The sequence below is a fragment of the Mesocricetus auratus genome, unplaced genomic scaffold (genome assembly GCF_017639785.1).
Source record: "Mesocricetus auratus isolate SY011 unplaced genomic scaffold, BCM_Maur_2.0 Super-Scaffold_100013, whole genome shotgun sequence".
Lineage (NCBI taxonomy): Eukaryota > Metazoa > Chordata > Mammalia > Rodentia > Cricetidae > Mesocricetus > Mesocricetus auratus.
In genome coordinates, this window is record NW_024429196.1 from 7,660,935 (window position 1) to 7,677,376 (window position 16,442).

A 16,442-nucleotide genomic window follows, 5' to 3' on the forward strand; every position below is an offset into this window, starting at 1 on the left:
CTAGGGTTTATGTTACAACTGAATACAAGGGGCAGCGTTTTGAAGAGAATGTGTAGCTTACATAAAATCATAGTAGGATGAATAGGAAAGGGTAGCTTTTAATGTACTCTCCTTTATCCCTATAGCTCTAGCCCACATCTTAAAACTCTGCCTGTTTCATATGTTTGTGCCCATCAACTCTTGGCAAAATGTAAGTTTATTTTGTTGTTTTACAGGATAACCTCACACCACTATTGCTTGCTCTGAGGGAAAACAGACTGAATATGGCACAATTTTTAGTAAAAATGGAAGCAAGTGTACATGCAGTTGATTCTCACGGAAGGTAGAGTCATTTGACTTATAAAACCCTTTAATGTTATTCTAAAATGGAAACAACTATGCACATAAAAATATTACATTAGCTGGTTGGTGGTGGCGTATGCCTTTAATACCAGTACTCTGGAGGCAGAGGCAGGTGGATCTCTGTTAGTTGAGACCAGCCTAGTCTACAAGAGCTAGTTCTAGGCAGCCTTCAAAGCCACAGAGAAACCCTGTCTCGAAAAACCAAAAAACAATTACATTAATAGGAACAATAAGATTAACTTATAGGGATATATGGTAAGCCAAACATACATTATTTGTTAGGTAGAATTTCTCCCTCCCCCCTCCAACACTGGGTCCAGTGTAGACCAGGCTGGTCTTGAATGCAGAGATTTTCTTGCTTCTGTCTCATGAGGGCTGGAATTAAAGGCATGAGCCATCATACCCAGCTTAGAATTTCAATAATTCAAAGTGAGTAATATGTAATAGAGTTCATACTCTCTTATTAATATTGACTAATTTTTAGCATGAGTTTTCTGGACTGGCAGGTTATGCAGCCCTTGAGCCCCAAGTTAACACATGGAAGCTATGTTAGTTATGAGACTGTTGGCCAATAGCTTGGGCTTCTTATTGGCTAGCTCTGTCTTAATTATTAACCCATAACTACTGATCTACGTATATCTACATCGTCTTCTCTTACCGGAGAATGCCTGACTCGCATCCTTTCGTCCAGTGATCACATGGAGACTCCTCTCTGCCTCCACTTTTTAGAATCCTCCTTGTCTCGTAGTCCCACCTGTTTCCTGCCTGATTGGCTGAACAGTGTTTTGTTCATCAACCAATAAGATAAACATATTTACAGAATGACATCTTCCATCAACTGATTTCTCTAATTTTAGTCCAATATTAGTACATATGATCTTATATTAGCTAAAATGTATTAATTTTGTTTTAATATACTTTTCTTTAGAAAATTCTATATTGAGTATAAAATAGAAAATAATTGTTTATTAGTTACTTTTCATATAGGCATGACATAAGGACAGAGGGAAATTAATGGAGGGAAGATTTATTTTGGCTCATGTCCTCAGATGTATCATCTGTCTTGGCAGGGAAACCATGATATAGTTTCTCCATGATGGGTAGAGTGTGGGAGATCTCCTCCTAAGGATTTCTGTGTATCTAACATCTCAAACAACCCTGAGGTCTCCGTTTTAAGTTAGAATTCCATCAACAGCACAGCATACAACTCAATTAGAAGCTCTATTCAGGGAATTTCAGCCTGTTCCTCATTGCCTCGCCTCATGGGTTTATTTTTCTTCATGAGACCTTGGTTTATATCCCCACAATTGCATAACTCTTGCATTCTTTGTGCCAGAAAGAAGCATGATGTCATCTTCTACTGCCAGACTGAAAGACAGCAAGGCCCCTTAGATCTTGGCTGGCATTGCTTCCCAGTTCTGTGTGGCTAAACCAGGGGAAACACATCCCTAATATATATAAAAATGTAATAATATCCTTGAATAGTGGTTGTAAGATCATTCATGTGGGAGCTGGCTGTGACAGCACATACCTTTAATTCTAGCACTCAGGAGACAGAGGCAGGTTTATTTCTGAGGTTGAGGTCAGCCTGATCTATATATATAGCAAAACAAACATATTGAGTCCCTGTCTGAAAAAATATTAACATATGTTTTACCTCAGTGCCCATCAGTTAATTAAAAGTACTATAACTATCTTTATCAATATCATTTTATGTTGTTACTTTATTAATCACACAAATATTTTCCTTACTTGATGTGAGTATAAATTACAATATACTACACTGATATGGAAGAAATGGAGAAATCTCATAAATCTTGATGTACTTTAGATAAGTGTTCCTTATTACCATAGTTGTTCATCAGAGAATATTAAATTGGGAATCCTACTAAGTGATAGAATATTGGGAAAGGAGTCTACCAGTGTGTTTTGCCTTTTTAGCTTTGAAGATAACTTACAGAGTTAAATAATGGATCTCCCCAAATACTTATGTCTATTAATAATTCTGCACAGTTGGGCAAGCTATTTGGCAAAGTATATCCAATAATCATTCAAATAATTTTATTAAGGTCTGTAACTGAAGTCAATTTTATTTTAGAAATTCTCTAATGTATGCCGTAAGATGTGATTCATCAGTTATGGTCAACCTTCTTCTTCAACAAGGTGTTGACATAAATTTTAAAGATTCTTTTGGATGGACTGCTTTACGTTATGCTATTGAAGGTGATCGGGAGGTGTAAGTAATTCTAATTAATATTAATTGTTTCAAATAATTACACAAGGTAAGATTTCATTGTTGGTTTAGGTAGTTATGAAATGGAAGAGTGTTTGTCCACTTCATCACCTAGAATCCAAGGAAAATGACAGATTATTTAGAAGTAGAAATGGGTGCATGAAATTTTAATCCCAATACATGTTTGATTTTTAATAATTTTGGGATTGAATACAGGGCCTTTGTGCAAGGCAAATATTCTACCATTGAGTTTCATCTTTAACCTCAGTCTCAGGAGTTTGAAGATCCTAATATTTAGGGATTCCAGAAGGCTCCATTTCATTCCAAACATAACCCTTGTGCATCAGATACACTGTCAAACTTTTTGATTGTTTGCTTTAGTCTTATGTAAAGAGAAGCCTTCCCACCAGCCTGGTTCCAGAGCCGCATCAGTCCCAAATAAACACACAGGTGGCTATATTAATTATGAAGCTGTTGGCCTTGCTTGTTTCTTACTGGCTAGCTCTGACTTAAGTTTTTACCCCATAATTGTTAATCTAAGTATTTCTCTTACCAGAGAGAAGTTTCTGGGCTTTTATCCCTATGGCAGCTACATCTTGACTTCCTGTGTTTCTCCTACCCAGAGTCCTCCTGGACTCTTAGTCCCACCTATCTTGCTTCCCTATTGGCCAACAGTGCTTTATTGACATATACACAGGACTTCCCCCATCAGTCTTATAATGTCTGTTTTAGCAGAAAATCCCTAAAAGCTTTCTTCTGCACACTGCTACTTGAAATTCCAGAAAACTAGTTCTGTAAGTACAAGGGACTCAACTAGAAGAAATTTTAGTCATGTCTTTTTTTCCTTGGTGATTCTGTTGTTACAGTTTTGCTACTAGTGGATCCTAAGTACAGTGATGATTAACGACTATCCTTGGATTGCTCTTATTGATTCAGACCCCTGAGTTTTTGTGATACTATTCACATAAGCATTAGAACAATGTCTTCATTTCATATATTCTTTTTAAGTTAGGATATTGTGGTGGTTTGAAAGAAAATGACTTCCAAAGGGAGTGGCACTGTTAGGAGGTGTGGCCTTGTTGGAGGAAGTGTGTCATTGTGGGGGTGGGCTTTGAGGTCTCTTTTGCTCAAGCTTCCCTCAGTGTGACAGTCAGTTGACTTCCTGTTGCATGCAAGGTCTAGGACTCACAGTTCACCACCACATCTGCCTGCATGCTGCCATGTTCTCCATCATGATGATAATGAACTGGACTTCTGAAACTGTAAATGATCCACCCCAATTATGTTATCTTTAATAGAGTTGCTATGGTCATGGTGTCTCTTCACAGCAATAAAACCCTAACGAAGACAGATATTATTCCAAAAATGCTCTACTTTAACAGCTAGGAGTCTTAGCTTTACCCTTACCCATTAACAGTAAACTGGCCCTCATCACCTATTCACAACATGTGTGCCTAGACCTTCATGATTGATTATCTAAGAGGATTTTAGGTATTCTTCCATCAAACGTGTTGTGATCACTCCAAAAAAAAATCAGTGTCTAATAATATTTGAAGATAAGAGCTCTCAACTTCCTGCTCCTGCCCCATGCCTGATATTTGCTTCTATTCTTCCCTGCCGTGATGGACTTTTTTTGGTACATCTATTTTTTTCTTTTATTGAAAATAGATTCTTTCCTAATATACTATTTCCTGATTATTCTATCTCCCTCTACTCCTTCCAGTTCTTGCCCACCTTACCTCCCCTCTGGAACCACTCCATTTCTGTATCTCATTAGAAACGAATAGGCTTCTAAGAGATAACAACCAAGCATGACAAAATAAAATTATTATATGTTTATATTATAAAATATTACAAATTATAAAACAAAGCAATCATATCAAATTTGGACACAACAATCCAACTGGAGGGAAAGAGTCCCAAGAGCAGGCACAAAAGTCAGAGACGCACTCATTCTCATAAACAGGAATTCCATAAAAATACTAAGCTAATAGCTATAATATATACACACAGGACCTAGTGCAGACTCCTGTAGGCCCTGTGCTTGCTGCTTCAGTCTCTGTGAGTTCATAATGCACCTTGTTTAGTTGATTCAGAAGGCCTTGTTCTTGTGGTGTCCTCCATTTCCCTGGATTTTACAATCTTTCCATCTCCTCCCCTGCAGGATCCCCTGAGCTCTGGGGGGGGGTTGATAGATAACTCCCATTTAGACTCTCTCTCACAGTTCTAGCTGTGAGTCTCTGCATCTCTTCCCACCATGATGGACTCATTCTTTTGTAATCGTAAGCTAAAATAAACCTTTCCTTCTATCAGTTGCCTTGGTTATAGTGTTTTATTTAGAGCATCAGAAAAGTAACTAATACAGTGACAAGCATGACAGTTAAGCATTCTTGTGACAATGGCCTGTGGATTAAGATTGGTTTTGTTAAAGGAGAAATATTTAGTTTTTTTAAATTTATTGGTTTAAAAATTTTGGTTATGATTTATTAGTTCAATAACAATGAAAAAACATTTTGCTAATTTAAGGAGATTATATGTTAATATGAATTTTAGTTTTAAACTATTTGATGGCTATTAGTCTCTAAATTACAAACCATACATAATGGAACAGCTAGTAAATGTATTAGCATTTTAAATTTGCTGAAAGCTGTAATGTTGGAGCATTAGTTTTTTTTTTTTGAAGAAAAGCACGTGTAGGTTTCATTTTGGTTTTCAAAGCAATTCACTGTTAAGATACAAATTAATCTATTGCTTTTCTATTTTCCTCTTAATATTTTTATATTGCTAAGTCTTCATAGTAACTTGGTGAATTAAAGCATTAAAGTCTTTATTGGATTTTAGAAGTCTAAGAGTTTTACCATTAGAGAAACTATATCTAAAAATAGCTGTTAGTTATGAAGCTCGGAGTATATCAGAGGTCATGATAGTTCCTGTTTTGTCAAGATGACCTAGTGCATGTGCTGACTTTGATTCATCACCATTTCTTTGTTATTTCCTTATCTAATTAAAAGCTTAATAAAATATATCCAAATTAACAATTTTGAAGATTATACCAAAACATCTGATACAGACTGAAACATTCTCAATAATTTAATGTGTTTGGCATGGCTTTTATACCAACATTAAAGTAATGCTTGTGTGTACCACATTTTTGTATATGACAGGCGGACAGTACTTTTGAAGTATGAGCATAACCTAATACAAAGCTTAAGAGAGAACAACTCAGGTAAGACATCTTTTGGTAGTTGTATTCCAGAAGAAAATGTCAGAGTCCCAGGCCATGGGATACCTGCCCAGGAAAGCTGCAGACTGGGTATGGAGCCAGCCAGAGAGAGAGCTGTGTTGTAGTCAACAAAGCTGAAAGGAGTTGGAGACTTGAAGAGGTTTTGAACATCAGATATGGAGACACAGAATTTAGAGTTTGCTCAGCTGGTTTTTGGTCTTGCTTTGGTCCCATATTTTCTCACTATGTCCCATTTCCTCTCTTTTGGAAAGGTAATGTATATTCTGTGCCATTGTATGTGGGAAGTACGTGATTTTCTTTTTGATTTTGATTTTGATTTTACAGGGGATTACAGATAAGAGATTGCTTGAGTTCCAGGGAAGCTAATGCTTGAACTTTGGATTTTTAACAGTGTTGAGATTGTGTTAGACTATGAAGACTTTTGAAGTTGGACTGAATGCAATTTTCATTATGATACAATCCTATGGGAGCACGGAGTGGACAAAATCTAAGAGCTTGTTCTTTGAGTTGATAATTGAGTTCAGCAGACCTGTGGCTCAATTAATCAGAAGAAAGAGATGACTCAAATTAACAGAGTCAGAAATGAACAGAGAAACATTAGAACAGACACCAAAGAAACTAAAAATACATAATGGAATACTTTTACAACATGTATCCCATTAAACTGGAAAATATAAAAGAAATGGATGAATTCACTAAATTTAAACCAAGAAGAGATCAACAGACCCTGTGGTGGTTTGACTGAGAATGTCCCCCATATACTCATCTATTTGAGCACTTGGTCACCAGTTTGATATTTTGTTTGGGGAGGCTTAGAGGATGTGGCTTGTTGGAATAAGTGTGTCCCTGGGGGTGGGCTTTGACAGCTTAGAAGACTATCCCTATTTTCACTCTGCTTCATTGTTGTGTTTCAAAATATAACCTCTCAAATTGTGACTTCAGCCTCCATACCTCCATGTTGCCATGCGTCCCTGACAGGATGGTGATCATAAGCCTCTGGAATCATAAGCCCAAATAAACCCTTACTTTTATACATTGTCTTGGACATGCTATTTTATCACAGCAATAGAAAAGTGACTAATACAGACCTATAACAAATACAGATATGGAAACAGTAATAAAAAGCCTTCCAACTAAAAAGAAGCTCAACCCCAGATGGATTCACAGTAGTATTCTACCGGACTTCTCAAAGAATATCATGACCAATATTTCTTAAGTTATTAAAAATGCAGAGCTAAAGGAGCATTTCCAACCCCCTTCTATGAAGCCAGTATTAATTTAGCACCCAAACCAGGCAAAGACACAACAAACAAAGTATAGTCCAATATCCCTGATGAACATAGATGAAAAATCCTTAATAAAACACTTACAAAACAAATACAGATATATGTCAAAAAGATCATCCTACATATAAATTAGATTCATCTAAAGGATGTGGGGATAGTTCAACATACATAAGTCAACAAACACAATAAATCATATAAATTGTCTTATGGGCAAAAATTACACTATCATCTCAAAAGATACAGAAAAGGTCTTTGAAAAAAATCCAATATGTCTTCATGTTAAAAGTTCTAGAATAGGACTGGAGGGAACATAAGTTAAAGGGTGTATTTTAAAAATGTCTCCACAAACTTTATTGTATGAACCTTGCTATATAATATTAGAGTGTGAGTACCATTGGTAAAGCTACAAGATCATTTTGTTTTCATGGATGAGTGTAAACAAGTCTATACATGGTTTATTTAATGTTTTCCACTATTAGTTTGTGATGCTGAATATTAAATATTAAACTTGGGGCCTTCCAAATACTAAGCAAGTGCTCATCTCCTGATCCCCAAAGCCCAGGTAATGTTTCCCACACCTTATGTTGTTTTTCACACTTTAAGAAGGAGTGAAAAAATTATATTTAATTTGTTCCACTAGGGAGAGCCAACTGTGGTCACATTCTGAAAACCTGAGTTAGTTGTTGCATCTGTACCTTCATATTTGATTGTCCATGTCCTTTGTCCTTGGTAGTTGCTCCTACCTCACTGGCTCAGCACTTGTTTGTGAACTTCCCTCTTTACTATTGGCTATGATTTGGGAGTAGTTGGACCCTTAAAATTTAAAAGAGTTATTCACTTTTATTTTATGCATATTGGTGTTTTGCCCAAATGTGTATCTGTTGTGTATTGATGGTTTTCTGGAATGTATATCTGTGTACCATGTGCATGCAGTGCCCTTAGAGACAAGACGAGGGCATCAATCCCCTGGCACTGGCATTACAAACAGTAGTGAGCCTCCATGTGGGTGCTGGGAATCGAACCTTGGTCTTCTGGAGGAGCATCCTATGCTCTTAGCCACTCAGGCATCTCTGAAGCCCCAAATAGATTCTTAAGGGTTCAATCACTCCGGTAGTTCCTTCTATGAGAGGTAAATACTCAGTGACATTCAATCTTGTTTGCACCAAAGGGAAGAATGAAAAAAATAGTGAAAACAGAGTGAGTTTTAGCATCTTTTAGAAGAGGATTAGCAAGATGGAGCCTTACACTTCCTCTCATGGATCTCTTCTCCACGGGCAGCCAGAAAATGTTTGTTTGCCACTGCCAGTTTATGGAAAGAAGCTGATTCTTCTGTGAATGACGTCATGTCCTGCCAGTCTGTTGTTGTCAGCTGGAATTATGGTTGTTATAACAAGGCAATTTACTTCAAGGCATCACATTTTGATATGTTCCATTTTTATATACAGTAAGACAAAGGGAAATAACTTTACTATATCACTTGCCCATAGTCATATAATTTGTATTCACTGTAGAATATTTCCATGCTTAACTAATACACTTTTAATACTTGACAATTTCATGTTATCTATACAAGGTAAATTGTGTCTTTTCTTTGACAGCACGTCAGAGTTCTGAAAACAACTCTTCAATCAGGTAGGATCTGCAAACTTAGAAAAGAATATCAACTGATTATAGAATGCAATGAAAGGAAACTCTGTGTTTCTGTACTTAGTCCTTGATTTTGTATTTATGCTTAATGTTTTTTATTAATAGTTATCACAACAGTTATTCAAAAGGGCCTGTGCTATTGTAACTTACTTCTTTTACTAATTAAACAATCATCATTTAGAGTTTGATTAATTGTACCATCAAATCACAATCAGCAAGAACCCAGACCATGTTGTAAATATCAGACTATGTGGTTCTATAATTAATTATCTTGATTTTCTTCATAGACTGAGAAACCCCTGTATAGCTCAGGGACAAGAAATAGACACATATGGTCAATTCAGAAAGTCAATTATGGTTTAATGTTAAATTGCTTTAGAGTTTTCCTAAGAAACACAGTTATAATCTAAGAATGTATCTTAATACTTAAAAAGTGCTATTAAAAACGTATCTTGCTACATCAAAGGTTTTAGGGCAGATCTCACTGAGCTGTGGCTATGAAGTTGCAAGTAGTACACACCAAGATGGAGAAAGCCTGTGAGAGGAATGTCTCAATGATCATGTAGAATGACTGCATATACAGTGTCATCTATTTAGAGGAGGTTCAAGCTTTATCCACTCTCCAATTTCACAGTTTAGTTTTTGTTTCAAACCTTTATCTGAGCCTAGCTTCTTTTTTCTACAACTACACGCATGCTTTCTGATTGTGCAGTCCTTTGTACTTTTATTTTTTCTATTTTTACTTTGGTTCATGCCACTTTTTCATGCTTGTAGAGAAAAACAAAGGCTTTTCAGGATTTTAAGGTATCTTTGGAGACTAATAAACAGGCTCATGTCACAGAACAAGTGATGGCTTATGAAAACTCTTCGACTTACAGATAGTAAGGTAGCCTCTCTGAGGATAGTAAACATGACACTAAATTCATTCTAAGGTCAGTTCTACTATTTATCATTCATGGGTGAGTGGCTTTTTTCTTTAATAATAGAATAGCTCAATGAGTCTAGTCATCCCACTGGAAGAAGAATGGAGATAGCAAAAGATCCCAATGGCAGGGTAAGGCAGCTTTGGAAAGGAACAACGCTGGGTCTGGTTCAAAGTGACAGGAATTTAGATCAGAGATCAGGATCCTGGGTTTTATGATAGGTCTGATAAAGATAACACAAAACAGGATATTGAAATTTCCATATAAAGACATATGAACATCAGAGGTTCAAGAGAATCCTGAAAAATATGTTGCTTTTGTTTGCTTAATAGTAGGAACTAACAAAGCTTTCTTTAAAAGTTGTTAAAAACAGTTGAGACACTAGAGGAAGTCTGTACAGAAGCTGGGAGTGCTACATTATTCACTTCATTTTATAGAGAGTGGATCATGAGTTCTTCTAGTACCCAGGGCAGGCATCCCTCGGTGGCACTTCTTTTCTAACTCATTGCTGCTCTTCTTCTTCTTCTTTTTTCCTGAGACAGGGTTTCTCTGTATTGTTTTGGAGGCTGTCCTGGAACTTTCTCTGTAGATCAGGCTGGCCTAGAACTCACAGAGATCCGCCTGCCTCTGCCTCCCAAGTGCTGGAATTAAAGGCGTGTGCCACCAATGCCCGGCTTGCTGCACTTCTTATATACATTCATGGTCATGGTTTACAATTTACTGACAAAGACTCTCTTGAACTTCAGTTGGTACCATGTTGCTGTGAGTTCATTAGTTCAACAGCCTTGTCATCCACCAGACACTGTTTGCTGTAGTCCTCCCCAGCCTCTGTCTCTCATAGTCTTTCTGTATCCTCTTGTTCCTTATTCCTTGAGATTCTGGGGTAGGGACTGTGACACAGACACCACATTTAAGTCTGAGCATTCCACAGACACTCACCCTCTGCACTTTGACCACCAGTGTGTCTCATATTAGCTATTATCCTCTGCAAGATGAAAGCTTTTCTGAGGGGAATTAAGAACTGCACTAAGGCTTGGGTATAGAGAGACATATTTAGATACAGTGTGTTCTCAGCAAAATAATAGTGGCAGGTTTTCCTTCATGGCCTATGAGCTTCCCAGCCATGGATCACTTGATGGATTTATGCACACATTTTCTCCTATGAGGAGGGCCTTAACTACAACCAGAAAGCAGTAGTTTATCCACTGCATTGTGCCGTATTGTTCCCTCAGCCACATCTTGTCTGACTGTTCATTATTGTGGCCCACAGCTAGGCAAAATTTTTAGTGACTTTTCTTACCTAGCTGCCTGCATAGCACATTCTAGTACTATGACAGTTAGTCAGTAAGAAGGAACTTTCCTAGTCAGTACCAGCTTGATTTCTTATGACCTGGGACCACAGCATGTGGTGTCTTACATCATGTATCATGTTCTGGTGGGCAACCAAGATTAATGGCTATAGCCTGTATTTTATTTTTCTGGGGGTGGTCTCTGGGATCTCCTTGACTAACAACTCCAGGGGAAGGATCTCACACATGATGTGTGGCACTGGGCTTTCAGTTTCATATCCTATAGCCTCTGGGAGTTTCATTATCTCTCTCTCTCTCTCTCTCTCTCTCTCTCTCTCTCTCATCACACACACACACACATGCACACACACACTCACTCACTCACTCACTCACAGTTATAAGTATATACTGGAGGAATCAGTGGTTAAGAGCATGTACTGCTTTTCTAGAGGACCAGAATTTGATTCCTGGCACCCATGTTAGGTGGCTCACAACTGCGTTTAAGTTCAGCTCTAGAGAATCTGGCACCTCTTTCAGCCTCTGATGGCACCTGTACTTGTGTGTACATAGACACACATACATAATTATGTATACATAGACACACATACATACCAAAACCAATAAAAAATCTTCACTATATGTATAACACATCTAAGAAGCTAATCAAAGAGTAGGTTTCTATATGGCTTTTCAAACATACTTAGTGTCAGTTATCACTCTTTCCATCCCTTCTTCTGCTCATCCCCACGCCCTGCTTAAACCGTTTGCTCCAGTTATTCCCACTTCTCCTTTGTATCTCCTATGTTCCAATACTATACTTTTTAATGCTCTAACCTCTCTGTGAAAAGCATTTCCAGAAACAACTATAAACACATTCTTGGACTTTGCATATTTGTCTTTCAACATTTTAAAATGCCTCAGGGGATTCCTTCTGCTATTTTCAGGCAAAGAGAAAAAATAATTTAAAAAATTCCACGTTTTTCTTTGTGTCTGTCTGTCTGTCTTTCTGTGAGTATGTACACATTCATGCAGGTGCTGGTGGATGGCACCTTGGGCTGATGACAGAGCTATAGAGCTGGAATTTCAGGTGCTGAGAACAAAATCAGGGTCCTTCAAAAGAACAACAAGTGTTCTTAACAACTGAGCTGTCTCCCAGCCTTGCAATGGGTTCTTTTTAATAGGTATATTCCATGAGGAAGAAACAAAAGTACCACACTTGAATTAAAAAGCTTTGTATTTAATCCAAGAGTGGATGATGGAGAGAGAATAGCTCATCATTGTAACATGTTTTATGCTATAAGGTTTGTAGCCTCCACGGTAGGCAATATTTAAATGCAAGATATTTCCAGGGGCTGCCTAAATATTGGCATGATGTGAACTTGTGAGTAATACACCATTGAGCGGTTCTTAGATTAGGATAGGTGAAGGCAGAAGTGATTAACTAAAGATGTCTTAAACACTCAGGTCAAATTAGAATAGTGAAATAAAGAAATATAATTCACCTAGCAAAGAGCTGATCTTTTACTACATTTTAAAGAATAGCACTCATATGCTTTGTGTACTTTTTGTTCTGAAGGCCTACCAACGAAGCTGGTGCTGGAACGTCCTCACCTACAGCCAACAAGGTTTGTCATGTTGTTCCTGGGAGAAAGTACTCCTTGCTGAACTTAATTTCCCTAAGTTGGAAATGTTAATAATGTTTTCTCTTTTCCCTTCATTTAATAGTTCTTAGAGACTATCATTCAATGGATTTTAATCATATTTGTTCCACTCCCCCAACTCCTCCCAAGTCTGCTCTCATGTGTCGTTTTGATCTTAAAAATTACATTTATTGCTGGGGTTGACATCTTTACAGTAGAAATATTGGACTTCTAATGGCATGTTAAGATATAAGCACTGCCAGATAGTGGTACTCACTTTTAGTCCCAGAATTTGGGGGAAAGAGACAGGCAGATCTCTGAGTTCAAGGCTAGTCTGGTCTACAGAGAGAGTTCTGGGGACAGCTAGGGCCACAGAGAGAAACTCTGTTTTGAAAGCAAAACAAAACAAAAATGATATGAGTGCTAATTTGATTTAAATGTTTACTTAAAAAGCCCATTTTGGTTTTGTTGTGAAATACAGGACTGCACATTGTAAAGCTAATTCCTTTGTTGAAATGTGTACATGAGCATTATCTATGAATAGTTTTCTTCTTCTCTTAAGTGTTTAGTATTCAGTCAGTTCTCACATGAAGATCAAAAATAGTCTGAATCTAGAGAATATATATGTATGTATATATTCTTATGTAATTTTTAAATTTAATATGATTACATATTTTCCACATTCTCCCTTTTAAGTTTAATTACATCCAAAATACTAAATTGAGATATCTAATGAAAAACTTGTGCCATTCATTGTTGATATCAATTTTATCAGGATATGTCTGAGAGTCTTTCATAGACATTTGCTGAACATTTATTTGGGGCTAAAGGTAAAAAAATAAATATATAGTAAACAAGCAAGTGGAAGGTATCAATTACATTCTATTTAGAAAGTTTTTGTTGCCTTGTTTTTTATTAGTTCTTTGAGAATCTTGAAAAATGTGTTTTTGGTCATATTTACCTCCTCCCCCAACTCATCTCAGATCTATCTCCTCTTCACTAAACATCCAACTTCAGGTCCTCTACAAAAAACCAACCCCTCCCCTAAAAACCCAACCTCAGCAAGTACAGTTGATGCTGACCAGATACTCTTGGATGTGACCTTTCATTGTAACAAGGTCACCCACCCTGAACTTCCTCTCTTCTCTGAGAAATTATCAGTTGCCAACAGCTTCTTAGCTCTGCATGGGACTTTGTGCCCATCCTCTCTCTATGCTGGGGTTTTCCTCTGTATTTTGTTTTAATTTGAAATTAAAAATTTTCAATTTCCACAAAGAATTGTATTAGGATTTTGATGAGAGGTTGTTTTCAATTTTATTTGTAGATTTCTTTAGAACAGACTTTTTAAAAATATTTTTGCAGTATCTATCCTGAAAGTCCATGAGCATTTTCTCCTTTTCAGTGTCTTCAAGTTTTCATTGTGCATATTTTTCACTTCCTTAACCAGATTTATTGCAGGGTATTTTAATTTTTTGAGGCTATTGTGAATGGAATTGTTTCCTTGATTTCTTTGTTGGTATTCTTGTCTTTTGTATACAGGAAAGATTCTGATTATTGTGTGTTCTGATACTTTGTTGAAAGTATTTATCAGCCGGGTGGTGGTGGCATATGCCTTTAATCCCAGCACTCTCGGGGGCAGAGGCAGGGGCAGGCAGATCTCTGTGAGTTTGAGACCATCCTGGTCTATAAGATCGAGTTCCAGGACAGCCTCCAAAGTCACAGAGAAACTCTGTCTCGAAAAACCAAAACCAAAACCAAAAAACCCCAACCAACCAACCAAACAAACAAACAAAAAACAAAACCAAAACTAAAATGTGTTTATCAGCTCTAATTTTTTTTGGTGGAGTTGATGGGGAATGTGAAAAGACACCTAACTTTTCCAGGAGATTACTTTTGCAATAAATTTTCTTGAAAGTTTATTATAATTTTGCAAAGCAATACAATATTGGAAATATAAACTACTATAAAATATAGACTACAGTAGTTTTGAAAACTACATGATGTTAGGAGGGAAAAATGGTGGTAGGGATGTGGATGTAGTGGCTGACAAATTTGATCAAATCACATTATAGTCATATTGAAATTGTTGAACAATTTTCAAAAAATACATCTGGTTAATTTCACAATGGTGTGTTTTAATAGCTACTGGTTTTGATGTATAACAGGATTATCAACATCTAATATCGTTCCCCATTTTGACAAACATATTCTATTATTAAAGTAATACTGTACACTATTTCTTAGCTCTGGTTCACATAGCTCTTTAAATGATTAGATTAATATGAATTCAAAATAGCTAAACCACAGGATCAAAACAATAGGGATACCAATAGTCCTAGTGCCTATGAAAAAAGAATACTTTATGAACTATTATTTTACAAATTTATCTGGACTGATCAATTCAGGAATAATATATAAACACAAATTATTTATGCAGAGTTGTGACTCATTTATACTTTCTATTTGTGAGTTTGGGTGTGATGTGTGTATGTTTGTGGGTATTCATCTGGATATTTGTAAAGGTGCCATGTATAATATGGATATGAGTACATGCATTTAAAAGCTATCTTTCAACAACAACACAAATTGCAGAAAACCTACAAACTCATGGAAATTGAATAATGCACAACTGCACCATTCCTGGGTCAAAGAAGAAATAAAAAAAGAAATCAAAGACTTCCTAGATTTCAATGAGAATGAAGACACAACATAGCCAAACCTATGGGGGACACTTTGAAAGCAGTGGTATGGGGGAAGTTCATAACACTAAGTGCCCACAAGAAGAAACTGGAGAATAGTTATACTAGAGAATTAACAGAACAGCTGAAAGCTCTAGAACACGAAGAATCAAACTCACCCAGGAGGAGTAGATGCCAGGAAATAATCAAATTGAGGGCTGAAATCAATAAAGTAGAAACTAGGAAAACAATACAAAGAATCAATGCAACGAAGAATTGGTTCTTTGAGAAAATCAACAAGATAGACAAACCTTTGTCCAAACTTACCAAACAGCAGAGGGTGAATATGCAAATTAACAAAATCAGAAATGAAAAGGGGACATAACAACGGACTCTGAGGAAATTCAGAGAAACATCAGGTCATACTTTGAAAACCTGTACTCCACAAAATTCGAAAATTTAAAGGAAATGGATGATTTCCTAGAGAGCTATCACTTGCCAAAATTTAATCAAGAACAGATAAGCAATTTAAATAGACCTATAACCACTATGGAAATAGAAGCAGTCATCAAAAGTCTCCCAACCAAAAAAATCCCAGGTCCAGATGGCCTCAGTGCAGAATTCTACCAGAAATTCAAAGAACAACTTATACCAATTCTTCTGAAAGTGTTCCATGCAATAGAAGCAGAAGGGTTTCTGACAAACTCTTTTTATGAGGCTTCAATAACCTTGATCCCCAAGCCACACAAAGACACAACTAAGAAAGAGAACTTCAGACCAATATCCCTCATGAACATTGATGCAAAAATACTCAATAAAATACTGGCAAATCAGATCCAAGAACACATCAAAACAATCATTCACCATGATCAAGTAGGTTTCATCCCAGGGATGCAGGGATGGTTCAACATATGAAAATCCATCAATGTAATCCATCATATAAACAAGCTGAAAAACAAAAATCACATGATCATCTCACTAGATGCTGAAAAAGCCTTTGACAAAATCCAACACCCCTTCATGATAAAGGTCTTGGAGAGATCTGGGATAACAGGAACATACCTAAACAAAATAAAAGCTATATACAGCAAACGAACAGCCAACATCAAACTAAATGGACAGAAACTCAAAGCAATTCCTCTAAAATCAGGAACAAGACA

General features: G+C 36.7%; 1 protein-coding gene across 2 annotated transcripts in view; it reads left to right on the top strand.

Moving 5' to 3' along the window:
• Window positions 1-16,442, top strand: part of LOC121143475 (putative ankyrin repeat domain-containing protein 19) — a 52,214-nt gene that overhangs the window by 27,383 nt on the left and 8,389 nt on the right. For both annotated transcript variants that reach the window (XM_040755328.1, XM_040755327.1), the window contains exons 4-8: window positions 216-322; window positions 2,441-2,578; window positions 5,740-5,801; window positions 8,704-8,737; window positions 12,541-12,589. In XM_040755328.1, coding sequence (XP_040611262.1) covers window positions 216-322; window positions 2,441-2,578; window positions 5,740-5,801; window positions 8,704-8,737; window positions 12,541-12,589 — 390 coding nt within the window. The remainder of the gene's footprint in view (window positions 1-215; window positions 323-2,440; window positions 2,579-5,739; window positions 5,802-8,703; window positions 8,738-12,540; window positions 12,590-16,442) is intronic.